The sequence below is a fragment of the Poecilia formosa genome, unplaced genomic scaffold (genome assembly GCF_000485575.1).
Source record: "Poecilia formosa unplaced genomic scaffold, Poecilia_formosa-5.1.2 Scaffold367, whole genome shotgun sequence".
In the NCBI taxonomy this organism is placed as follows: domain Eukaryota; kingdom Metazoa; phylum Chordata; class Actinopteri; order Cyprinodontiformes; family Poeciliidae; genus Poecilia; species Poecilia formosa.
The window spans coordinates 161,341-188,133 of NW_006800306.1; the positions used below are offsets into that span (position 1 = coordinate 161,341).

At 41.9% G+C, this 26,793-nt stretch overlaps 1 protein-coding gene across 1 annotated transcript in view; it reads left to right on the forward strand.

Moving 5' to 3' along the window:
• ttn.2 (titin, tandem duplicate 2) overlaps positions 1–26,793 on the forward strand; it is a 209,617-nt gene that overhangs the window by 23,984 nt on the left and 158,840 nt on the right. The window contains exons 30-42 of the mRNA XM_016662277.1: positions 36–299; positions 1,432–1,692; positions 3,786–4,046; positions 4,880–5,140; positions 5,217–5,361; positions 5,918–6,086; positions 6,806–7,037; positions 7,823–8,107; positions 8,185–8,310; positions 8,985–9,173; positions 11,484–11,534; positions 12,687–20,218; positions 22,444–26,290. Coding sequence (XP_016517763.1) covers positions 36–299; positions 1,432–1,692; positions 3,786–4,046; positions 4,880–5,140; positions 5,217–5,361; positions 5,918–6,086; positions 6,806–7,037; positions 7,823–8,107; positions 8,185–8,310; positions 8,985–9,173; positions 11,484–11,534; positions 12,687–20,218; positions 22,444–26,290 — 13,623 coding nt within the window. The remainder of the gene's footprint in view (positions 1–35; positions 300–1,431; positions 1,693–3,785; positions 4,047–4,879; positions 5,141–5,216; positions 5,362–5,917; positions 6,087–6,805; positions 7,038–7,822; positions 8,108–8,184; positions 8,311–8,984; positions 9,174–11,483; positions 11,535–12,686; positions 20,219–22,443; positions 26,291–26,793) is intronic.

Below are 26,793 nucleotides of genomic sequence, written 5' to 3' on the forward strand. Positions count from 1 at the left end.
TAAATGTGGTGCTCTTGTCTTGTTTTCGTCTGCAGCTGTGAAGATCAAGAAGACTTTGAGAAACCAGACAGTCACAGAGACCCAGGAGGCCATGTTCTCACTGGAACTCACCCACCCGGACGTGAAAGGAGCCCAGTGGATCAGGAACGGAGTCGAACTGCAGAACAGCGACAAGTTTGAGATTATCTCAGAAGGAACGATCCAGACTCTGAAGGTGAAGGACTGCAACACACAAGACGAGACGGTTTATTCCTTCAAGCTGGGGAAACTGTCCGCCACCGCCAGACTCAATGTAGAGAGTGAGTATCAGCATCACTCATCACTACACACAGGGATGCAAGTTATCGATTAATGAGTTCATCTAAAGTTTATTTATTTTATTGATCGACTAACAATTAATTGGTAAGCGGATATTTTTTTAAAAGCCAGAGTTTTCTCTTGTATGAAAATGGCTGACCTTTTTTCCATAACATGAAGTGCAAAATTCTTTGTATGCTGATTTTTTTTTTTAAATAAAGCACACTTTAATTTTAGTATTGTTTTCTCAGTTACATTAAATACAGACTGAATAAATAGAAAATTGTGGTTTAGCCATTTTCAAATTGTTAAACATATTTATAAAATATAACAAAACAGGAACCTCTTAAGTTGCTCTTTAGAAAAATAAAAGATGACGGAGGTTGTCGAATGTCATCCTGTTCTGTTTTGAAATATAAAGTTCATATTGCATCTCATAATGGACTTTGTTTGGACCATTTCTCTTTCTCGTTCTGGTATGTATGACGGAACATTAGGGCCATACAATAAAAACTATAATATAATAATAATGCTATTATGAGGATAAAGTTGTACGAGAATAAATTCAAAATAATACAAGAACAAAGTCATAATATACAAATAAAGTCATAATATTTCAAGAATAAAGTTCTTATATTTCAGGTATGAAGTCGTAATATTTTGAGAGAAAAGTTGTAGTATTATAAGTTTAAAGTCATAGTATTACAAGCATAAAGTCATAAAGTTGTAATATTTTGAGTTTTCTCATACTTCAACCTCTTGTATTGTTTTAACTTTATTCTCCTACAATTTTATTCTCACAATACTGAGTTTATTCTCGTGATTCTATTTTTTAAATTACCTAATACCTAATACTTCGTAATACGTATGGCCCCGCCGTCTTTGTTTCTATATCAACTAGCTCTGCTTACGGATGACCAGTGGCGCCCTCCTCTGGACGCAGGCCAAAGTACAACACTAAAATAAGGTCTAATCGGACGTTGTTAGTTAATCAGTTGGAACAAATTTTAATCTAATAAACCATTAATCGAGAATTAATCATACGTCGATTAATTGTTTGCATCCCTACTACGCACAGCACCATTCTAACAAGTTTCTCTGCTTAATGACTGTTTCTGTCTTTGATCTTTGCAGCAATCAAGATTGTCAAGAAGATTAAAGACGTGAAATCCCTGTTGGACGGCACCGCCTCCTTTGAGTTGAGCCTGTCGCACGACAACGTCCCCGTCAGGTGGACGTTCAAAGGCGTCGAGCTGAAGGCAAGCGAGAAATGCAAGATTCTGTCGGAGAGGAAAGCTCACAAACTGATCCTGCAGAACGTCGACAGCAGCAACGCAGGAGAGTACACGGCCGTGATCGGACACCTGCACTGCAGCGCCATGCTTACTGTAGAGGGTACGCAACACTGAACACCCTGTCATGAATTATTAAGAAGGAAAAACTTTCAATAAAGAAAGTGATATAAACTACATTTACTCTACAAGTTTTTTTTCTTTTCTCCTTTAAAATTACGTCTGTTTTTGTTTGTGTTTTGTAAAAAAACTACTTAGGCATTACATAGTTTTTTTTAATTATTCAATGATTTAAAAAAGTAAATACACTCGTGTAAAAAAAAGTTAAGCCCCCAGATGGAGTGGTGCAAATGAAATTGTCTGGAAACAGACAGTGATTTGATACAGAACATTTTCAGAAACGTTTGTCTCCTCTTCAAGACGACCTTTCAAATACAGGATGTCCCTCAAGTCCCTCCGATTCCCACTTGATTTAACCCGAAGCTGGATTCCTGTGGCTCTCCACACCATAACACCAAGATGCCTGGAGTACCGCTAGTGCGTCTCATTGGCAGGATTGGTCCTCCACCCTTGCTGCCACCACACAATGATCATCCTTGGTGATGCAGAACTGAGATTACGATACCACACCTCCCAGTTACGGCACCACTCCAAACACAGTCCTCTCTGCGTTGGTGTTAATGTCAGCCACATATGGAATGGGAAATGGGTATTTTGGCTGACATCCGTCTTTGAAACCACTTCAGGTGTTTGTAAAGAGTTCAGTACCTGAGTTTGGTGCAGATGTCTTTGGGTTCTGCAGTACTTGGTGGACAAAACAAGGATCCCCTCTTGGTGCGGTCTTTCCAAAGCTTTACAACATGTGTGGGTACCCTCATATACTCATTGGCTCCAACGTTGGGCCACTGGTAATGCTGTCTAAAATATCTACAAGGCATCCTTTGTGTCGGCTGACTTTCACTCACTGCTTTGACTGACTGCCGCATGCTTGGTAGCTGCCTGATAAAACTCAAAATGCCACCTTCTAGATTCCTGGTCAAGCATTCACATTGGTCTGCATGTGGACCATTTTACATCCAAATCACACCATTCCCTCTGGGTGCCTAACTGTTTTTTGTTAGCAAGTGTGTATTTAAGAAATATTAAACTCAATTTGAGTTAAAGTGTTTTTAAAACTCCATCAAAAAGTCTCGGCTGGCTAAAACTGTCAGTAATTAGAAACTCAGCAATCACCTAAGCTATTTAAAACAATAAAAAATGATCAAACGTTACAAAACTATTTAGCTAGAAGTCCAAAATAATCCTAATGATCCTAGATCAAAAGGCATGCTAATTCTGAACTACACCTAAAATGGTTTTGCCACATCTGTTTTTGAGCCTGGGTCCAAAAATATCCAGAAGCCCAGTTGGCCTGTGAACCTTGGTGCTCTGGCTGAAGTGTGAAGGTGTGAAATTTCACACAAGTAAGCTGATAACAGCCCTCAAAGACCCGAGAAAAAAAATTTACATTTAAAATAGACTGCAGAACTTTTGAAAAAAAAAAAAAAAGCCAGCACAGGTGTGGTACAATCTCACTACTTGTGCCCCGCCCTCAGAAAGCGGGCCGCTGGGTTTTGAACAAGTGACAAGTCACGATTGACTAATTATAGTAAATATAGATGTGATGTAGGTTTGTGTTACTGTCACAAAGTCATGTCATAAACAAATCTAATCTTATTTCAGTTTTAAGAGCAGTGTGAAAATTCAGTGTTTCCATATATATCTGACCTCAACTTAATGGGTTCATCGAACTCTTAAAATCTTTTATTAGAGTCTCTGTGATTACACATCCCTAAGATGACTTACAAGGCTTTAATATAAACATGTTGCTGTTTGTTGGAATAAGCAGATCAGAAAATGGTGAAAAGCAGTACTTTGTGCTTTAAAATGCACCAGAAAGGGAGCAAGTTTAACAACAATGGGACCAAAGGAGGAGCCTTGTGGTACTCCGCAACTAAGTGGGGCATTAGGAAAGAATACTTTTCCAAACGGCCAGAGAAGTATTCTTTCATTAACCATGTTTTCTTGTTGATGGCTGCAGAGAAACAGAGCTGCCAGAATAAACAGCTCCTCTGAGAGCTAAAACTCTCAGAAAAGCTGTTTCTGTTAAATTATTTGTCTCTTTTTTTTCATTGTTTTACAATTTCTCGCCTGCAGCTCTTTGTGTCACCAAACCAATGAAGAGTGTGGAGGTCCCTGAGACCCAGGTGGCCACGTTTGAGTGCGAAGTTTCTCACTTCAACGTGCCGTCCACCTGGCTCAAAGACGGCGTGGAGATTGAGATGAGTGAGAAGTTCAGGATCGTGGTTCAGGGGAAACTTCACCAGCTGATGATCATGAACACCAGCAGGGACGACTCTGCGGAGTACACCTTCATCTGCGGGAACGACAGAGTGTCAGCGACGCTCACCGTCAACCGTAAGACCACAAAGCCTGATTTCGCCACTGCTAGATCTATTGCAATCAATCAATTTATGATAAATTCAGACGAGCTCAATAATTTCCTTTGCATGATGTTTTTCTCTTTTCTCTTACTACCAAAAACTGGATGATTAAAGTCTGGTGCCTTGGTCTAGACCTTATTGAAAGAAAAACGTTGTTTACAGAGACTTCATGATTGTTTTGTTTATTTATTTTTGTTATTTAAAATGTCATCCAGTCCCAGTGTTAAATGTTCATTAGAATTTAAAGTTTATTGCTCTGTGAGAAGGCTTATTGTGACAGGTCTAGCCACAGCCATTGTTGGGTTTTTTCTCTCTAAATCAGGGGTGTCAAAAGTACGGCAACACAAAGTATTCACCCTGATTTTTATTTTTAATTTATTAGTAATACGGATCAAAAACATCCAGTGGCTTTTCTTAAATCACAGACATTTGCATGCCCATCTAATAAACTTAGAAAAATAAAGTAAGAGTCAGCAAATTCCTGTTCTTGTTGCTAAAAATACACAAAAAATCCAGAAAAAGATGAAAAATGTAGGATATGGTTTGCTGTTTTTCTTTAATCTGCAAAACCCTCTTTTGTTTTAAATCTGCAATGATTTATGCGTCACTCGTGCATAAATCTGACTGCTTTTGCTTATTTCATTAAAATATTATGTGTTTAGTTTGTTTTTAAAAAATAAAAACCTATAATAATAGTCTTTGCTATTATAATTAAGAAGAAAATATAAAAAAAAACCTTGTGGAAACCAGCATTCTTGCAGCTCAACATTTTGGCCCAATCTTAAAATGTATGTTTCGTCCATCCAGCTGTCCTGATCACCTCCATGCTAAATGACCTGAACGCTCAGGAGAGAGACACCATCACCTTTGAAGTCACTGTAAACTATGAGGGCATCACCTACAAATGGCTGAAGAACGGCGTAGAGGTCAAATCATCAGAAAGATGTCAAGTCCGCAGCCGGCAGCTCACACATTCACTCACCATCCGAAATGTTCACTTTGGAGACGGAGGAGAATACCAGTTTGTAGCAGGCTCTGCTGCTAGCGCCGCTAACCTCTTTGTGGAAGGTAACAAAGCATTCATTGGACTGTTTTTTTTTATATAGTTTAGGATGTTCCTTAAATCTACATTTCTTATTCTCAGCTCGTGTGATTGAGTTCACCAAGAAGATTAAAGACATAAAGATAACCGAGAAGAAAAAGGCGATGTTTGAGTGTGAAGTTTCTGAGCCGAACATCCAGGTGATGTGGATGAAGGACGGCCAGGAGCTGGACTTAACTGAGGAAAGGTCTGTCTATGATGACACTAGGGCTGGGCAACACAGCTGAAAAACACATTATTAAGTGTTTCATATCAGCCAGTATCGATTGTTATTAATTTGTTTTTGGTCTTAAATATCTGAAATTCAGCCAAACTGGTGGTGTGACATTTTCTGTTTTATCCACAGTTTTCACTCCACACTGTTGTTTTTTATTTTTAAGAAGCTGTGAGGAACAGTAACGAAATCTTAAACTGCTGTTAAGCAAGTTACTAACCAGGTTGTTGCTAGGTAACCACAAGTTACGGAATGTGTTGTTGGTAGGTAACCAAAGAGTGAGTCAGTTAGTTGATGCCACCTGCTTAACTTAGCTAGCCGTCAGAGGCTGGACTGCTGAAGTCTTTCTTCTGCCTACATCCCCCAGAAGTCTGTGCGTTTCAGTGAATATTCTACATATTGAACACTCTATAAGATGTATTGTCTATTGATATTAATTTATCCCTGGATGAAACCTCTGAATTCATCTCAAACAGAAACATTCTCAGTTAAAATCAGCTGGAAATCATTTTACTTGCTTTGTTCACAGGTATGTAGTGACGGCCGAGAAGTTTGTCCACCGTCTGATGATCCAGACGATTCGTATGTCAGACGCTGGAGAGTATTCAGTCGTGGCCGGATCCAGCGTCTCCAAGGCCCAACTGATCGTAGAGGGACGTGACGTCCGCATCGCCGAACCTGCAGAGCGCGAAATCATGGTAGGATGTAGTGAAGTACAAGTACGTTTTTACTGTATTTAACTACTTTCTTCTTGTATCTGTATTTTACTTAAGTAGATTTAATCGTGGTTTGTACTTTCAACTTTTACTCCACTACATTTTACATTAAGTTTCTATACTTTCCATTCTTCTACATTCCAATAATGTGTTGCGTTATACATTACATTCACACCACACTGCATTTTTTTTATTTGTTTATTAGTTTGAAAGTAATCAATGACTCAAGTTAACAACAGGTAGAGGTTTTGAAAATTTAAAATTTTGTTCAATATTCAACCATTGCAAGGTTAAACATACATTAACTTTTAACTACTGAGTTGATGACAAACTGGAGTTAAACTATCAGTGGAAGTGATCGGTACCAGTTTCAGGTCATCCCTGAAATTCTGATGCACAGAATCATAAGTAAAAGTGTAAACTGTCACCGAAAGTAAACACAACAAAAATGGCACAGCAACATTGATACATTAAAAAGAACATACAAAAAATAGGCACACTTAATGATATTATGGGGAACAAGTATTTCAATACAATAAGTATTTTTACAAAGTAAAAGTAAAAATATTAATGTAATGCTTTTAGCAGCATACAGCTTTGTCTGTTTATTACTCCACCATTGCAGTAAGACAGTTTCATAGCTTTACACCAGAAACAATGAGATTTCTGCAGTAATCTCATCCTTCCCGTGCCTCCGTCAGGTTCTTGAGAAACACAGAGCAACTTTCGAGTTTGAGGTGAACGAGGACGACGTCGAAGGACGCTGGCTCAGGAACGGCGTGGAGATCCAGTTCTCTGTGGAGGAAAGGTTCAGCTATGTTGCCATCAGGAAGCTGCACCGCCTCACCATCTCTGAGACCTACAGGAGTGATGCTGGAGAATATACTTTCATCGCTGGAAAGAACAGGAGCGCCATGCACCTCAGAGTCAACAGTAAGTCGAGAAAAAGGTTCAGAACTGATGTAGATGAGAACCGTATCTTGGAAATATGGAGAGGTATTCCTGCAAGATCTGCTCCAAATGTGTCTTTGTTGACTAAACCAAGGATATTATAGTTAACTAAAACTAACAAAATAACAGAAATTGAAATTAACAAAACATTTTTGTCAACTGATATAAAAAAACGGTAATTATTTATTACCGTTTTTATTTAACGGGGAAAATGTACAGCTAACTCGAACTATATTGAATGATTATAAAACTAACCAAAACATACTGAATTTATAGATATAATATTCTTTGTGTTTATGAATCTATTTGTCTTTTGAACTGATGCGAAATAGTTTTTTTATCCCCACACAATCAGTTTACTTCAGCTGTGGGGAATTGCAGTTCTCCATACTCCTTCTGGCAACACAAAATGGCAACAGCAAACGTTGTGAGAAAATGTCAGTCAGTTGGTTGTTCAACAGTAATTGAATACATTTTTTGAAAATGTTTTCTGTTCAGCATTCATTACCCAATTGATGTAAACATAATTACAATACTGCGTTTTTGTTCATTTTGCACCTAAAAGTTAACCAAAGTATGATGAAACTAATACTGTTACCATAAACTAATAAAAACTAAACAATATCTAAGTAATAAAACTAGCAAACACACTTTAAAACCAATCAAAACTTACTGAATTAGAACAGAAAGTCACAACTAAACAAAAGAAAACTGTAATGAAAAACCCTAAACAATAGTAACCCTGGACCAAACATTTTACTTCCCAGTCCCGGAGCCTCCTCAGATCCTCCGTCACATGGAGCCCCAGTCGGTCGAGGCAGGAAAGCCGGCTCGCTTCTCCGTTCAGGTGAGCGGCGTTCCTCCACCGCAGGTCTCCTGGTACAAAAACTCCCAGGCTCTGTCGCCGGGCTTCAAGTGCAAGTTCCTTCACGACGGCAACGAGCACACGCTGCTTCTGATCGAAGTGTTCCCCGAGGACGCCGCCATCTACAACTGCGAGGCGAAGAACGACTACGGCACGGCCACCAGCACCGCCACGCTCAATGTGGAAGGTAAGACCCGACGTCCTGCTTGCAGAGCAGAATGGAGACATGGCGGATGGAGTCTGATGCAGGTTTGTGTGCTGTAGTGTCAGAGGTGGTCTCTCCAGACTCTGCTGCCCCCATCGCTCCACCCGTCATCATCTCACCCATCTCCAACACCTCAGCCAGAGAGGGAGAATCCGCTCACTTCCAGTGCAGAGTCCGTGGAGACGGTGAGAAGTCCTTTCAGAATTTAACATCAATAATTTGGGTTGTTTAGACTGTTATAACAGGAAGGGTTTATTTTTCTTAAGTCGTATTTTAACCCTGTTATTAATTTATTTACTAAATGCAAGAGTTAGAGACAGAATCTTTAATAAGCAAGCTAAATATCTAGTTCCAGTCTAAATATCTTGTTTGCAAGCTGAATATTTACCTCCAAACTAGCTCAAATTTAAATATGTAGTTAGCAAGCTGGATATTTTGTTTGCAAATAAAAATGTAATTAGCAAGCTAAATATTTAGTCCCATTAGCTCTATTCTAAAAACTGTTATCAAATTAAATATTTAGTTAAATCCAATCTAATATTTTGTTTGGAAGATATTAGATGTTTTGGTGAACTTTTGTATTTCAACTTAAAACACAGAAGAGCTCTTTCTGTGTTTTAAGTTGAAAAGCTGCTCATTGAGTGTAAAAGAAACAACGATGAAGAGGTAACGAGCAAAATCTGAAGTCAGTCAGTGTCACTAGGAGTTTATTTAAAGGTTCATAAGGTTTACTTTGATAGTTAGCTTTTGGTTATCTGCAAGTGATTTGCATATTAGCTAAACATTTAGCTCTAAGCTAAGTATTTAGCTTGCTAAACTAAATATTTAGTTTGTAGCTAAACAAACTCTCCTGATTTAGATGTGAAGATCAGCTGGTTCCACAAGGAGAAGGAGATCAAGCAGTCCGACTTCTTCAGGATGTCTCAGTTCGACGACAGCTGTCAGCTGGAGATCTCCAGAGTTTACCCAGAGGATGAGGGGGAATACACCTGCGTGGCCACAAACAACGCCGGGAAAGTGTCCTGCTCTGCCACTCTCACATTGGACGGTGAGTTTTTCATCAAAATAATGATGAAAGCTACAAAAGCTTGATTTATATCTAAGGCAGAACTTTTTTTTTGGTTTTGTATCAATGTCTGTGTAAAATGTCAGAAGTTATTAATCTGAGGTTGTATTGAGTTCAGTTTAAAGGAGCTTTTTTATGAATCCTGATTTGGATTCTGATCCGGAGTCTGTTTGTTGTTGAAAAGACTTTCATTTCTTTGGTTTGGTGCAAAGCAATCAGTGGGATGGAATTTTCACTGAATAAAGAACGACCCCTGAACCTGCTTCATTTCAGGGCAAATTCAAACAGAGAGCAGTTCTGCCGAGCCTCAGTGGCACATCTCCAGCCTAAAGAAACCGTCAGTTGGCCAAAAGCCGATTTTCATCCAACCAATCACAAGCTGCGCAGTGACACACGGGGAGGTGGCCCGTTTTCATGCGTGTGTTTCCGGCCTGCCGAAGCCGGAAATCAGCTGGTTCCACAACCGGCAGCCGGTCCAACCTTCCAAGAACGTGGTGTTCCACTTCGATGAGGTGACGAACATCGCCACACTCATCATAGTGGACGCCTTCTCTGAGCATGCAGGGCAGTACACCTGCAGGGCGGTGAATAACGCCGGGGAGGCTGCATGCTCGGCCAGCCTCACCGTTAACAGAGACGAAGAAGGTAACACCTGGATCTGTTGGTTTGTAGCCAGACTCCCCCCTAAATCGTCACGTTTTTCTTTCTTCAAGATTGAGTCACTCTTTCTAAAAATAAAAGTCTGAGAGGATGTCCCGAACCAGATGAAAGCTTCCAATATGAACCGGATTAGTTATAAGTTTTCCACTTTTTTTTATCTTACAATGCAAATTCCCTGAAAATCTGAAAACAGGGGCAATAGTAAGGACATTTTTTTTTTTTCTTAAATGTGACCTATTATGCTGCCTTGGGCTACACAAAACATTTTTATTACATTTTGTTGCACAAAATCATTCTTAGAAAATGGGATTTTATTCTGGTCAGTTTTGACTATTTTCAACTCTTTTCAGAATGAGGCGTTTTAGGACGTCTTGTCACTTTAAATCCAAGTAAGCTGCTGCTGGCCACGACCTCCAACTCACTGTTTGCACTCGCATGTTAACATAGCTGCAAACAGATGTGCAATTATACAACCATACATCTTTGAAAAGCATTAGTAGAGCCTCCTGCACAACCAATCAGAATGTGACGAGTCAGCTTTGGTTGCTAGATAACAGGAAGAGCTCCGCAGGGGTTACTAGGTAACGGGCAGTGCCTGTTGATTTTGAAACGGATCATTTTCCAGACACCAAAAAACATTAACTTATTGGGTGATTTATTTATTTATTTATTTATTTATTTATTTATTTATTTATTTATTTATTTATTTATTTATTTATTTAAATCACTTGGTTTGTTTTTAGAAGCAGTTGAGACACAAATGGAAGCTAAATGTGAATTTTGCATAATAGGTCCCCTTTAAATTTATATGGATGGACAGGTTTCCAAAGTGGTGGGATATTTTAGTTTCTATGTATTTAATTAGGAAAACTGGTAGAATTATCTGACCAACCAATCAGAGCCAATTAAGAGAAAATTTTGATTTGATCTTTGTCAGACTGATTGGTGTAGCTCTAAAACATGATAATCGGGACATCCCTCAGTCGTTCTTCATCTCTGACTAACATCACAAAGTCAAACGTCTTCTTTCACAAATCCACGTGTTTGTTTGAATCCTGGAGTTTTCACTTCCTCCTTCCTCACTCTTCCTCTCAGGGACAATCCCTTCACTCATGCTCCTCCTTTGTCTCTCCACAGTAAAACTCACACATTTACTCTCTCTGTCACTCCTGTCGGAAGGGATCTTCATTTCTCTTTTTTCTACCAATCTGATTACCTTTGAAAAACTTCCCTTTCTTGCTTTCCTCCTTGCTGGACACCAGTTTGTGCTTCTTCATTGTGAGCAGGGATTTCTGCTGCTTTTGTTGGATTTTGGAAAAGCTCGCTTTGGTTTTTTAGGAACTGATATTTGAGCCACAACATTTTGTAATTTTTGTGGAATAAATTGTCTTGTCACTGCTCCATTTTTAAATGAAACTTGAAACTAGACATAAATACTTGGTAAAATGTTGTGCTTTTGCAAGTTTGACAAGTGGTCCAGTAGTAATAACAAAAAGACTGGGTTATGGCATTTTGGTTTTATCCCAAATCAGGGATAAATTCCATCAGTCTTAACCTGAACAGTGAGAAATGTGACAAAGGCATGAAGAGGCTAATGGATAAACGATAAACTGGTGTCTCTTTCTTCCACAGTGACTCTGGTGAGGGAGCAGATCGAAGCCACAATTGAAGAAGAAGTTAAAGGTAAGACCTTAACCTCTCTAGCCATGTCACCCACAATTACTGCGATCACACCTGAGAAGATGATTCAGTGAAAAAGGGATAGTTTGACCTAGTTTCCAGTTACATTCTCTGACTTTTCACTGTAAAAGTAGTCTGTCAGCAGTCAACTCTGACGTAAGCTATGGTTCTGAGATTCTTGTGGAGACACCATGAAGGTCCTGATGAGAGAAACTGATGTGCAAATGCATGCTGTATGGGTTGGTTGGGTCAGAGTTGTCCTGCAGCAGCAGCTTGGAAACAAGTCAAATGTTGAACTGTCCCTTTAAAAAATCTTATTTTCTGCAGTTGCATGTCATAGTTATGTGTTTTGATGGAAAAATACTTGTTTGTATCATCTGCTCTTTTATTATGATGGTATCCCATGGTTTCCTCCAGGAAAGCACTGACAGAACTTGCTTGTTCCAGTTTCTAAAGACTTTGCATCCAGAAAGTCATTTTGGCATGAAGGTTCCTCGGGTATTTCCAAGAAAAAGGTGCAGGATGTGTATCTTTTAAAGCTCTTTGAAATACTTGAAAGGCCCTTTAAAAGATATAGAGGTCCTCTGCATTTGGGACTGATACCTTCTTCCTGCAGAATATGTCCTAGCCTGGCTTGCAGATAGTGGGATGTGATTCCTGTGGTTTGCTTCCAAAATAACACCAGTCAAACTATATTAGTTCGAATAAACGCCTTTCTCGCCCAATTTTACGGCTTCAATTCTTAATGTTCTGAAATCAAAAATATGTATTGGAGAGCTTGTGCTTCATTCATTTCCTGTTAAGGATTAGAAAGGGCGTTTATTCTCCTGTCTGCAAGTCAGGTAAGGAACATTCAAGTAAAAACTCAACCATCAGAGAGAAAACAAGCGGATGTTGGCCATCATGTTTTAACAATAATAAAATAATTCATGTTTTGAAGAAATTTCCACAGACGAAGGATCAAAACTTCCTGCAGGTTTCTATTAAAAAGAATCAAGTCTTGCGTTTATTCGAACAAATATGGTGAGTGAAATTATTTTTTATGGCATTGTGACTCCCAGCATGCATTTTAATATTTCCATTAAAGATCATCTTTTCCATCCCTTTACCTCCAGACCTCGTGTCGTTCTGACTGTCGTCTGTTTCTGTTTGCAGAAGCACACAGCATCACTGAGCTCAGCGGCACCCGACATCTCCGCGGAGCTTTCTCTGACACAGAGGAGTTCCTCGATCACGGCTTGGTATCAGCTAACCGCTGCTCAAGCAGAACTTCGTCAATCGGCTCCTGGACAGAGAACATGAAGCCGTCGTTCACAAAGAAACTCAAGTTTCAGTCAGTTCTGGAGGGAGAACCAGTGGAGTTAAAGTGTAAACTGATCGCTTGTCCTGTGCCGACTATTCTTTGGTTTCATAACAATAGATCTATCCCCAAGGAACGCAGACGTAGGATCTGTACCGACAGCAGGATGCACATGCACACTACGTGTCTTTTCATTGACAGTATCAGGGAGAAAGACTCCGGCAGTTACAAGGTGATGGCATTAAACTCAGAAGGTTCTGCTGAGTCCACAGCATCACTTTTGGTTTCGCTTAGGGAAGAGCAGTCCGCTAACTACCTTGGCTTTGTTCGGCGCTCTGCCCAGGCCCATGAGAGTGTAGACAACTTGGCAGAGCAGAGGAAGGAGAGGAAGTTCAGAGTTGATCTCAGGTGTGTAGGATCTCCATTTGACAAAATGTCCAAAGTCCACCAGGGCAGATCCCGATCCAAACGTGCTTTAGTGAGAACTGTGTACTTCAGATCTAGTACGGGTTCTTTAGACAAACCATCAGAGAAGGAATCCAAACGTTTAGAGACTGCCTCTGAGCGCGCCCCGTCTCCTCCCCCCATGTTTGACAGGTCTGAGCGTTTTAACGATAGGTTAAGTGATATCTACTGTGACCGACGCACTGGGGCAAGATTCAGTGATAAGTTCAGTGACAGGTGCAGCGACAGATACAGCGACAGGTTCAGTGACACAGAAAGCCTCCACAATGAGGTCAGAGCAAAGCTTACAACCCTGCAGAAAGCAGTGAAACAAAAGAAAAGGCTTTCTATTTCCACCATGTCCTCCTCTGAGTTTGAGGTCGAGTCAGTCGCCAGTGAGTCGAGCTATGCAGAGTATGTGGAGAAGTTGAGGGTCAAGCCCACCTCTCTGCCTGACGTCCAGCACCGAACATTGAATCAGGGTGAGAAAAAGTTAACCAGGGAACCTTCTCACCCTCGAAAGAGACATTTGTTTGAGCCTCAATCCAGAACAAGAGCCATTCAGATCATGAAAGGTGAGCTAGTTGACACAACACATCAGAGAGAAAGAAAGTCTGGTGACAAATTCACAGAGACACTGGAGGATAAAAACGTCAGTGAGTCTCAGGCAGGTGAAAGTGAAGAGCAAAAGGTGGAGACGGCAAAGGCCGAGTTTGAGCTGCTCCACAAAATTGAAGAAACCAGGACTTCTGTTCAAGAAGAAGCATCTGTCTTTAGTGAGGAGGTAATATCTGAAGCCCCAGTACCTTCTGAAGGAGATGAGTCCTATGAGGAGGAATCATTAAGGGCTCAGTATGGGAAGAGCTTAGAGGCCGATAGAAAAGAGTGTGAGGACAAGCTTCTTGCTTTGCGGATCAGGAAGTGGCAGCAAGGAAGTTTGATGTCAGAGCAAGAAACATTTCACGAAGAAACTGATGTTCCTCTGCCAGCTGAAATACAATACATGGAACCTACAGGGCACCCTTACACCAAGCAGGAGGTGGCTGAGAAATTATCAGCTGAGGGAACTGAAGCCACACAAATCTCTCTTCAACACAAATCTCCCATGTTGAAGGCAAGGCCTCTAGGACTTGAAGTGGCACCACCAAAATCACCTAAAAAAGAAGTCAGAGGATTGGAAGTAGATAAATCTGCTTCTTTTGATCCAGTTAAACCAGCAGATAAACCAGAGGAGTCTCTGAGGGATCAGTATGAGAAAAGTCTGGAGGCTGAAAGGATGGAGTGCGAGGAGAAACTTCTGGCTCTGCGGATCAGGAAGTGGCAGCAAGGTGTCCGAATGTCAGAGGAAGAGGCTTTTCACCCTGAAACTGATCTGCCTCTACCAGCAGATAATCAGTACACGATGTCTGAGGAGGTCATTTCTTCACAGCAGGTGATGGAGAAAGGAGCACCGTTAGATGTAGTTAATTTACCAAATCCAAACTCAAAACCTGCAACAGTGGCAGGTAAAGCAGAACGTGAAGTAACATCTGCACCCTCTCCTAAAGCCAGAAGTAAAATCCCAATACAAGAACAGGAAAAAGAGGTTCCAGTCCTGGCACATAAATCACCTAGAATGAAAGGTAAAGCAAAAGAGGAGGATGTTCAGTCGCCTAGAACAAAAGTCAAAACAGAGAAGAAGTTGTTTGAGAAGACGAAAGAAGAACGAGAGCTGCAGCTTTCACGAGAGAACATCTCAGAACTGGAGAGTGAGAAATGTGTCAGCGAAGAGGAGGCCCTGACTCAGAGAATCATGAGATGGCAACAAGATGTTCTGATGGAGCAACAGCAGCCAGTGGAGCTAGAGTCTGACTGGGCAGAGCGTTATCCTCCGTTCCAGGCTGAGACGACTCCTGAGGTTGGAAGAATCTTCCCAGAAACCTCTGCTCTGCCTACATTTCAGCAGCCCACTTTGGCCCACAGCAGGAGGATTTCTCCTGGTCAAACAGCTCAGGAGCAGCTGCCAACCACCTCGGCTCCAGCAGATTTCCAAGATCAGAAATCAGATATTCCTCAGTGGCCGCTAGCTGAGGAAGTGCCGACAGAGGGCCGCGAGACCAGACTGCAGACGGACAGCGAGTACTTTGTAAGCGAGGAAGAAGCAATGGCTCAGCGTATCCTGAAATGGCAGCAAGATGTTGTTGAGCAAGAGGAAGTGTCTGAGCTGGAGTCAGAGTGGGCTTTAGACAGTCAGTGCAAACAGCCTGGACCTGTGTTAGAGCCCCACTTTCCTCCGATGGACCGTGAACTCCGTGCTTTGTCACCAAATGCAAGACTTTCAGCTGAACGACGAGCTGCACAAAGTAAACAGTCTTCTGAAACCCAGATGCCTCTCCGAGGCACTACTTCTCCTCTTAAGGTGGCTGGGCCTTTTGCTAATGAAAAAGCTCTTCAATCAGGTGATGTGGGTGGAGCATCAGAGAGAATGAGGAGTAGGGAGGAGTATAGTATGACCGCCGATAAATCCAGCCACCAGCGTTTCCAGACAGATGTAAGAGATAAGCGAGGGATAAAAGAGGAGGCAGGAACTGCTGGAGAGAGTAGTGGATGGCGACAACAGAAAGGTTTAGCAGGTACAGAGAAAGTTGAAGAAAGTGAAGATTCAGTTAGACTTAGAGTAACTGGAGCGGGAAGTTCTGCACAAGCTGCTATAAAGAAGGAGATTAAACTTCCAGAGTCCCAGAGGGTAAAACAAAGGCATGTGGATTCTCCAGGCTCACCCCCGGTATTTTTAAAAGACATATCTTCACTTAAAGTTAAAACTGGTGAGATGACAGAGTTCACTTGCCAGTTTCAGGGTGATCCTCCACCTGTTGTTAGCTGGCTCAAAGATGGCCAGTCATTGGACCGCAACCCAGATTATGACATCATGATCAAATCAAACAACTCTAAGCTCACTGTATTCTATCCAACGACAGATCATGAGGGGACTTATGAGTGTATCATAACCAACAAGCATGATAAATCAATCTGCAGTGGTATTCTTGAGATTTTGGATAAGAAAGCATCAAAAAAGGCAGGTGTCACCCAGGAAGTAGTAGTTACTGAGGAGCTGGGGGGTCAGGAGAGTCTGATAGAGCAGGAGATTCAGACCTACATAGATTCAGGAAAAACAACGCTGCAAGTTCCTCAAACTGTAGTCCACAAACGTCGATTGTCAGATGAATCGTTCACATCCTCACCTGTAGAGATTCGAATTACAGCTGCTACTCCCCTCCCTGAAATGTCTGAGGACAGCAGTGAGGACAGACCTCAAGCTTTGCCAGAGAAAACTCCAGAGGTTGCCAGTGATGATGGAACGCCTCAGACTTTGAAGCACAAATTTACCTTCTCCTTTGATGTGGTTGGAGAAGCCCCTTGTGTCGTGACTGAACTGGAGAATGTGACGTGTCCTGAGGGCAGCACTGCAGTGTTGGAGTGCGTTATCACTGGTGATCCCGCACCTGAGGCCACATGGTATTTTAATAATATTTGCCTTGATGCTGCAGCCAATAAATACCGAGCAGAGGTAGATAATAAAATGTACAGACTTTATATTTACAGTTTTAGATGCACAGATGCTGGAATGTACAGATGTCTAGCTAAAAATAAGCTTGGGGAGGTCATGAGCATCTGTCAAGTGTCAGGTCAAATCCGTGATCCTGTGCAGTTTTCAGAGCAAGGAGAAGCTGAGGAGGGAGAATATATCTCTTCCTCTGAAAGAGTAAGCAAGATTCCTGCAAGACTAACTGAGGATTTCAAGAAACCTGCCACTGTGCATGTTCCTGCCGTCTCTCGTACAGAGGATAAACCTCTAATTTCACCTCCTCCGTCAGATATGGGCGTCAAAGCCCCAAAATCCAGATTTTCTCCTTCCAAAGAGCCCCCAACACTTTCAGGCTGTGGTCTTCATGGTTCTGCTGCTATAATTAAAGTTTCTCAGATTAAACAGGCTTTTGAGTCTGACTCACCAGTTTCTCTAATGACACCTCCTTCACCTGAGGAGCAAAGAAAAGACACACAGTTTCCTGAAGAGTTTATTCCTTCTGTGGCCATTTCCCTAGACCAACAAGAGGAGGAGAAAGCACTCAGACTTGACAGGGTGTCTGAGGAACCTGCTGTATCAGTAAATCCATATGTTCCTGAAGCAACTGAACCTGTAGTGTCAGATGCCTCTGAGGTCACTGGTGTTGAACAAGGAGCAGGTGTGAAACAGTTTGTGGAAGAGCTGCAGGAGTCTCCACAGCTTGTGAGACCAAGGCCACAGAAACCAGTTTGTGTCCAAGATTCTACACAGACTGGTGATGTTGAGATGATTGGGGATCAGAAACAACAGCCATTTGACAGAACCAGTAGTTTCATTCCTTTCAAGCCTGAGAAGGTCCCTGTAATGAGGCGTTCTGTTAGGGCGCCTGTTGAGGAAGGTGTAGCAGCTAAAACAATTTCTGGACATTTAGACACTGAGGGGCAGTTTCTACCCCCAACTGTGGGTTTGGAAGCATCTTTTTGTCTTGATGCAGATGAAGTTGTTGAGACATTGGTTGAAGGTGGAACTCACATGGATGAGGAGGTCAAAAGGTTCAAAGAGGGATCAGTTTTAGAGGAAATACGTGAGGAGGCTGTAGGTGGTGGTGAAGAGTTTATGTCTATCACAGAACCATCTATGGACAGTGGCATTTTTGTCAGTATGCCAGACTCAAAGACTGATGTAACAGGAATATCAGAGAAAGCTCTCACTGGAGAAAAAGATGGAACTGAAATAATAGCTAAAATTGGTAGAACTGGTGTTCATGTGAATCCTGAACCCCAAAAAATGATTAGAAACCCAAACATAAACACCCAAGTTAAACCACCTGATGTACTAGCTGCTCCACCAGAACAGGAAGGAGATACTCTTGAAGAATCTGCGGCAGCTGAGGCTCAGGGAGGGGCAGCAGCGGCAGCAGGTTCCATGCAGGAGGAGGAAGTAACTTTCGGGGCTGTGTACGAGTATTACAACCCTCCAACAGACTGGGGTAGGCCACTCACCCCCGAGTCTGAGATGTCCATAGAAATTGGCAGCACTATGAGTGAAGAGATAGCAGAGGTACCTGAAAGGTTTTTCACCCCAGGCTCTTCTACCGAGGTGTCTCAACCAATCGCAGAGTCCCTTCACACTCTCAAGTCACCACCATCCTTTCACACTCCAAACTCTGACAGACCTAGTGGGTTTATGACACCAGATGAGTTTCCGTTCTCTCCAGTACATCACAAGAGACCCTCAACGGGAGACTCCACCGAGAAGTTCTTCTCACCGGTTCATTTCCTCAACTCTCCTGCTGATGAGGGTGTTAAAACCGATCCAAATGGCGTAAGCTTGGATGAGAGCAGATTTCTCTCACAGGGCAAAGGGTCACTAGGACCAGCCACCCTTCCAGAGAAAGTGCAGGGAATCCCCCCAGCTTTCCTTAAGCCTCTCATTAAGAAAAGAGTGTTTGAAAATGACTCACTGACATTTTATGCTGAGGTTTTTGGCCTGCCTTCCCCTGATGTAAGGTGGTTTTTCAACAAAACCCAGCTGGTGGCAGACGATAGAGTCAGAATGGACAGAGATGGTGATAACATCACGCTAGTGATTCATAATGTAACTAAGGCTGACCAGGGAGAATATATCTGTGAGGCTGTGAACTATGTTGGGGAAGCCAGAAGTGTTGCTCTGGTGGTGGTTGTATCACAGGAGGTGAGGTTCATGCCAGCACCACCTGCTGTCACCCATCAGCATGTGATGGAGTTTGATGTGGAGGAGAATGACTCCTCTCGTTCTCCATCCCCTCAGGAGATTCTGCTAGAGGTAGAACTGGATGAAAACGAGGTAAAGGAGTTTGAGAAGCAGGTTAAGATCATCACCATTCCTGAGTACACAGCAGACAACAAGAGCATGGTCATATCTTTGGATGTGTTGCCCAGTATTTATGAGGAGGGTGCTGTGGATTTTGTCACTCAAGAGCATGATGACTTGAAAATAGCATTTGAGGTCACAGAGATGCCTCCAAGGTTTATCAACCCAATCTGTGACATGGAAACCCCAGAGGGTACTACTGTTATGTTTGAGTGCTCTCTGATGGGAATCCCGTCTCCAATTGTGTCCTGGTTTAAGGGAGACAAGAAAATTCCACATAATACAAAGAAATACTTGCACTCCTCCGATGGAGATAACCACTTCCTGAAGATCTGTAAAGTTACGACTCAGGATAGTGGAGTTTATACTTGTAGGGCGATAAACCTTGTTGGGGAGACTCTTTGTCGAGCCTCCCTGGTGGTGATAAGTGCAAAGGCTTTTTCAGGGAAGACCAGAGGTAGGGAGCTGACCGCTGTGTCCTTAGGAAGTGCCAAAGTCCAGCCCCAGAAGTTTGACCTGATGGTTGGAAACACGTCGTTTGATGGTGAACAGGTGTCTGAAATCGAGCTTGAGTTTGAGTTTGAGCAAGAGCCTGATGAGTCACAGCGGGCAGTGAGGTTGGTGGCCAACACTGACCACCAAACCAGTGAGCAAGGGCAGAAGTATGTTAGTGTTAACTTTGATGTGTTTGCTGAGCCAGCCAAGGATGAAAAAATTGAATTCAAGGGGAAGTCATCGGATATGTGCAGCTTTCACTTCCAGGTGACCGAAATCCCCCCTAAATGTGTCATCCCACTGACTAACGTAACTGCAGCTGCAGGGACCCCTGTCATTCTCCAGTGTTTGGTCAGCGGCAAACCAAACCCCACAGCTCAGTGGTACAAAGATGGAGAGCTGGTCACTGACAGTAGATGTATAATCCAGGAGAAAAGTGCTGGTCATTTCAATCTGCTCATTACCAACGTGACTCAGAGTGATGCTGGAGAGTATAAGTGTTTAATCCAAAACTCTGCTGGCTGCATAGAAACAGCAGCACTGCTGAAGATTTTCTAGATATTAAGGTTGTAAGGTTTGGTCACACAAAGATTCACCAAGCAAAAGTAACCAAGAGGAAACAGAAGTTACCAAATTCCAAACAAAACCTGGGTCAGGATTTCAAACTAGAACCTTCTAGCAGTGTGGTTACACTGCTAACTACTGGGTTACCATAACTAGCACTAAAATCAATTAGCTAAAAATTAATTTCTTGTTGTTTTTTTTTTGTTTTTTTTTTTTTTGAAGTCATAAATTTGTGTGATGACAACGTTTGGTTATGGTATAAACTGAGAACTTCTTTGCTTCACTGCCTTATATATGAACTGATTTAAAAGCAAAAGCTGAGACATGTAGCAGAGTGCCTGTTGTACTGATGATGAAAACAGTGTTTTAGTGTTTGTCCTTGTAAGTCAGAAAGTTGATCTTTTGTTCTTTATGTTAAACACAAGACAATATTAGTTTAAGTAGAAAAGTCTTGGTTTATGTTTTCTTTGGTAACTCTTTGAGCTTGACAGATTGAATGTTGAAGTTAGGCTGTTTAAATTATTTTTCAAACTATATATAAAGGAAATTGCGACTATAGCATTTCACTCAAAGTCACGTGTTAACTAAAGTTTAGTTTTATTGGTAGAATGTAGCATGTCTGCAACAACAATGCAGTAAACATAAAATAAATACATCTATTTGATATTTTGTTCACTTTAAGTTCCTTGTTCTTACAGTATTTACAGACATTTATATACATATGTTTTTGAAATAAAAGACACAATTCAGAAAATACTGACACAGGATTTCATTTGAAAGGACTTAAATTATAAATAGACTATATTTGTTAAATTATAATTTATTACTCGTAAGCCTTGCTGTTATCAATCTATAAATTGATCTAATCTTCAGTAATATTAAAATTAAAGCTTAAAAACAATCTTATCTGAAATAAATTTGAAAACTCAAATGTTCTGTACTGCTGACTTGAAATTATGTTGTTGGTTAGGTTTGAGTGGCCTTCAATGTGGATTTGTTTGGGGGGGTTGAGGCTTTCACTGCCTGTGTATCATTTGTTTGGTGGAATTATAAATCAAGATGAAAATGAAAAGGAAAGATAAGTTATTTTAAAAATGGACACTGTGAAACATTTTTTTTTTTTTTAGAAAACGACTGTGTGGATGTTTTGTAAATAAATGTAATGTTAGGAGTGTACGAGTGTTCAATAACGAGAGAAAAAAAAAGAAACTCTGGTGTTGTGATGAACATGTGTGGTTTATTTGTACAGATGTCAGTTTGTCTCAGAGTTTATATAATAAAAGGTTTGATGTAAAGTTTGAGTCTGGTCATGGTTTGTGTTTTCATGAATGATTGCCACTTTTATCATGATGTGTCATTCGGTAAATAATGATACTTATAATGCAAAGTTGACCATTTTAATTTACTTTAAATACAAGTTTTAATGCAACGTTGCATAGAAATTGTCATTATTTACCAAATGACACTTCGCGACAGCAGTCGTAAGCATTCATGGAAACTCCCTCATCTTCATCACAGCTGTTATGTCATAGCAGTGTCGCGTCAGTCTTATACACACCCTGTCAAAGTGTTACCTAATTAAGTTTCCAATTTTTTGTGCAAATTAAATCATAAATTAGCTCAGCTTTAAGTCCTGAACAAACCCCCATATATTCTCAAAGAAAAACTCGATAATGATTCACCAGTTAGGGTTTATATAATTATTTTTACTAGACTATAACTAAAATGAAGCTCCTAATTAGTCATTTGTATTTGTGCAATCATATAAATAACGTCATTTGTACTAGTAGCATTGATGATCCTCACTAACATTAGTGAAACATAACATCTAAAAGTTACGATCTTAGCTGTGTAACTGATAAACAAGTAAGTGAAAGTTAGTTTACATTAATATTACACTGGATGTTGAATTAAATTGTGAAAAGGAATCAGGATTCTCTGAGTTTTACAGGCAGCATAAAAATATTGTTTGAGAAATCTAGAACATTCTAATCACTTGTAAATGAGTTAAAGCTGTTTGGAGTCTAAAGCTGCTGTACCAGCTGTCACATGGTTGTCCTTTTCACTCCACTTGAGTTCTTCCAACCTTCAAAACGTGGTGCTAATAAATGACATACATATTGAGCAATTTGTGTAGCTATGGACTTAATTGATTTGTTTTTGTGAGTTAATTAGTAAAATGATGAGGTTTTATTTGTGGACATTGTTTTCAGTGTTGCTCAATATTTCCCGCAGAGCGTTCTAGCACCACCATCACCACTGTGGAAGAACGAGAGGAAACCTTCTACACTGGTGTCCAGTTACCACAGAAATCTAAAACACTTGAACTCAAGCCAGATCCCAAACGTTACTCTTCCACTTTAGAGAAGAAAAAAGAGAAGCCAGTTTTCCTCAGCCAGCTATCCCCAGCAGCCGTAACCTCAGGGGAAACAGCCAGACTTACGGTCAAGGTGTCCGGCTTTCCAAAGCCGATTGTTCAGTGGTCTCGCAATGGTAGGGTGATAAAAAGCTCGTCTGCATACAGGCTGGTAGAGGAGAAGGAGGAGTACACATTGGTGATCACCAAAGTTACGTCTGAGTATGAGGGCGAGTACTCATGCACTGCCACCAACAGGTTTGGCCAGACAACATGCACCACATACCTAGAAGTGAAAAAGCCCGACATCAGCCATGCAGAGAGGTGGGTAGAGAAAATGTTTAAGGTCACAGGTCAACCACCTACATTTACTGTTCAGATCCAACCTGTTAGATGTTCAGAGGGAGGGGAAGTTTATTTTAATTACAAAACCACAGGAGATCCAGTTCCTGATGTGAAATGGCTGAAAGGGGCTTTCCAAATCCAACCCAGCAGAAACTGCATCATAGTAACCAACCCAGATGGATCTGGCCTAATCAATATCAAGAGCGTCAAACAGGAAGACAGTGGCCTATACACATGTAAAGCCTCCAACCAGTTTGGTGAGGCAACCTGTAGTGCTGAGCTTGTTGTGTTTAGGGAGTCGGTCTCCGTTTCACACAAAGAGGAGCAGCTGACCGTGGTTCAGAAAAAATCCTATAAGGTGTCAGTATCAGAACAGGCGACCGAGTCTCGTCTGTATCAGGTCAGCCTTCCAGGCCAGGACAAAACCCGATCAGATCAAATGGTTTACACCATTGGTACTGAAGACAGGAAGATCATTCCTAGTGAGCAGGTGGCCTCGCTTGGGGAGGTGGACATCTCTGCTGCAACCATCCATCGTGAGACACTGACCCAACAGGCAGCTGTGCTTCAGACTCATGAGGTAGAGGAGAGGGTTTCTGTGGTTCCCACTCACCCGCCTCAGGCATCAGCTGTTCCTGGGAAGCAGCTTCACATGGCAGCATTTACATCCTCTGTGGAAGAGAGTCAGGGCCTCACAGAGCAGCACTGTGACCGCATTCAGAGTCCTGAGGTTATTGAACTGCAGCTGGCAAGAGAAAAACAATCAAAATTAATGTCTGCTGTGGCAGAGGAGCTCACCCCACTTTCAACTGTCAGCACAGAGCTTCTGCATGACAGGCAGCCTGCTAAAGTCAAACCCACCTCCGAACCCAAACACCTGGTCAGCGGGCATCAGGTAGAGTCGCAACTTTCTATTGTAAGAGAGCAGTCTGAGGATATCCCTGGACAACAGCAGGAGAAGAGCTACAGGGTGAAGGAAGGTATTAAAATTTTATATTCAGCTCAGTCTACGGAGAAACAAGTAATGGAAGAAGGCCACACAGCTGAACTATCAACAGCAGAATCTGCTGTCAAATCCACCATTAAGAAAGAACAGCGACGGCCTATTTTAGCCTCAATCAGTGAGTCCAAACAGACTCTTTCTAAGGAGACAGGGTTCTCAATGCAGATGCCTGCTGAAGAAGCAGCTCAGCTTTCTAAAGATAGAATAATGAAGGCAGCTTTAAATGCTGAAGAAAGGCAAATACTGCAGGCTGAGCCGACTAAAGAACTGCCATGTCTGGACAGGGCAGTGACTATTCAGTCACATGTAGAAAGTGGGAAGGTACTGCACCTGCAGGTCATCACAGACCAAGACCTCCTTTCATCTGAAAAGAGCTTCAGTTCTGAAAAACCAACACCTGAGCAGGCAGATACCAGGAAGAGTCCCACCCTGTTGCACAGTGTAAGTCAGGATGAGCAAAGAACAGTTTTTTGTGAAGACATATCAGAGTTTGAAGCGAAGGCCAGCTCGATAGCCATTCAACCCCAAAAAGAGGCTCTGACTTTGTTGCATCTCCAGTCAATAATGCCTTTAGAGGTGCTGCCTAAAGAGGGCATTTTCACAGATGAAAAGCCTAATGAACAGGTAGCAACACAGAAGCATGAAAAATCAAGGAGCCATGCAGCTGTCTCAGAAGAAAGACGAGAACTCACAGCAGATTACCATGCAGAGCTAGATTTGTCAGTGACCGGGGTTCAGCCTAACACTCGAACTGAGCCCAAGCCTCAGAAAATCCTCCAGGTCTCCTACCAGCCCATGCAGCTGCCAAAGGAGACGCCCATTACTGTTGATCTCAAGCACCAGAAAGCTTTAGTTCAGAAAGAAGATCGCTGGAATGTGATGCATATCACCAGTGTAGCAGACAGTCAGGTCCTAGAAGAGGGACACACAGAAACTTTGTCAGGTGTGGACAAGTTTAAATGTCTAACAACCACAGAGCCTAAGATGCCCACTGAACCAGTCCAGGTTGAAGAGAAGGAGATCTCCACTGAGAGCAGCATCTCTCTGGAGGCAGCAGAACAGGACTTTGCTGTTCAGATCCAAGAGGGTCAGTCCGTTAGGCAGTCGATAGTGATGGATGAGAAGCAAGTGTTGACAGGGGAGCTCTCTCAAGAGATCTCCAAGTCTGAGTCGACTGAAGTTATAGTCAGCACACAACCAAAACTGTCCCTAATGGCAACAGAATCCAAAGACAGCACTGCTCTCCCAAAAGAGATGATGTTTGTGATTCAAATCCCTAAACCTTCCAGTCTGAATATACGGCATCAGCTCAGAGAGGCACTGCAGTCTGCTGTTGCCAGCGACCAGCCAGTCCTACTGGCTGATGTTGTTGGAAAGTTACAGGCTGTGGAAGTGCAGGAGGTCAAAGTGCAGCGAGAACCCAAACGGTCTATGTTTACATATCTGATCACAACAACAGGTGCCCCCATGGAGATCACACTAGCTTTTGAAGGTGAATACCCGCAAAAGGCTGATCTCAGGACCGAACTCCAGGCGGCTTTCCACTCTATTGTGTACCAGGAGGCTCATGTTCTTACCTCAGAGCAACCAGGCACCATGCAGCTAGACAAACCCCAGAGGGCTCATGTTTCCTCAGCCAGGTCAGAACAAATGCTTTCTACAATGGTAGAGTCCGTGCGTGTGGCAGAGAGTACAGTAGATTTCACAGCTGCGAAATCTCAGGCTGCTGCACTTAAGATTGAGTCTGATGTCATAGTTGAATGCCCTGCAGAAGAGGGGCAGGTTGTAGTTCAAGAATCCAAGAGAGCAAAGGTAGAAAAGTCCATCTCATCTAAGACCAAGATAACCACAGAGACTCAGGTGGCCTTTGAACAGTCGGTTCAGGTATCAAGAAAAGAAATGAGGTCTGTTATGGTAGAAAGTAAAGAAAAAGAAGTGGGAGCAGCTTTTGTCACTACTGCCCTGCCTCTTGCCACCATCCCCACTGAGCAAACACTAGATGTAAGCATCCAGCAGGAGCACAGGGAAGAGATCTTCAAAGAGGAAGTCACATTATCCAGACCAGAGCAGAGAGAATACCCTGAAATAGTCACCTCCCTACAGGACTTAGCTATTGAAGAAGGTGGTGAAGTCACCTTTATTACAACCATTAAATTTGCAACAAAAGTAAGCTGGTTTTTTAATGGCCAATTGGTGAAATCTGGCAAAGAGTTCAAGTGTTTCAAAGACCATGACACATACTCACTGGTTATCAACAAAGTTGTCAAGGAGAGACATCAAGGAGAATATGTTTGTGAGGCTGAGAGTGAAGCCGGCAGGACAACAACATCTTCAAGACTCACTGTGGTCCCAAGAGGTTTGCTAACAGGACAAATATATGTACCATTCATTCACCCATCCATTTTCTATGAGCAACTAATAATTCACATGAATTTCTTCATTCCAAGCGTCTCTCATTTAAGTACTTTGTATTTATCACTTTGGTTTTATATCCATTTCATAGCTCAGCATGAGCACTGTTAGGGTTCCGCATGGGCACTGGATTGTACTAACTCACTGTGTTTTGTTTGTCCCACATCATTTCTTGATCTTTATGTCCTAAAGACCAGGGCCATCACAGCCATGCAAAGACCACCTTGTGGTCCTGTGGTTTATTACCATCTTTCAGTATTGATTCTCATGGTCACTGGTCTTTGGGACACTTCACAGCCTTTTTAGGATCACGGTGGCATGCAAGAATCAACAGGTTGGTCTGTCACAGTCTTTATAGGTTCATTCTTGCTACATTGCCAGACTTTCTGCATGTTTGAGGGCTTCAACTTGGCATTGCATCATTTTCACAAAGATTTTCCTCTTTTC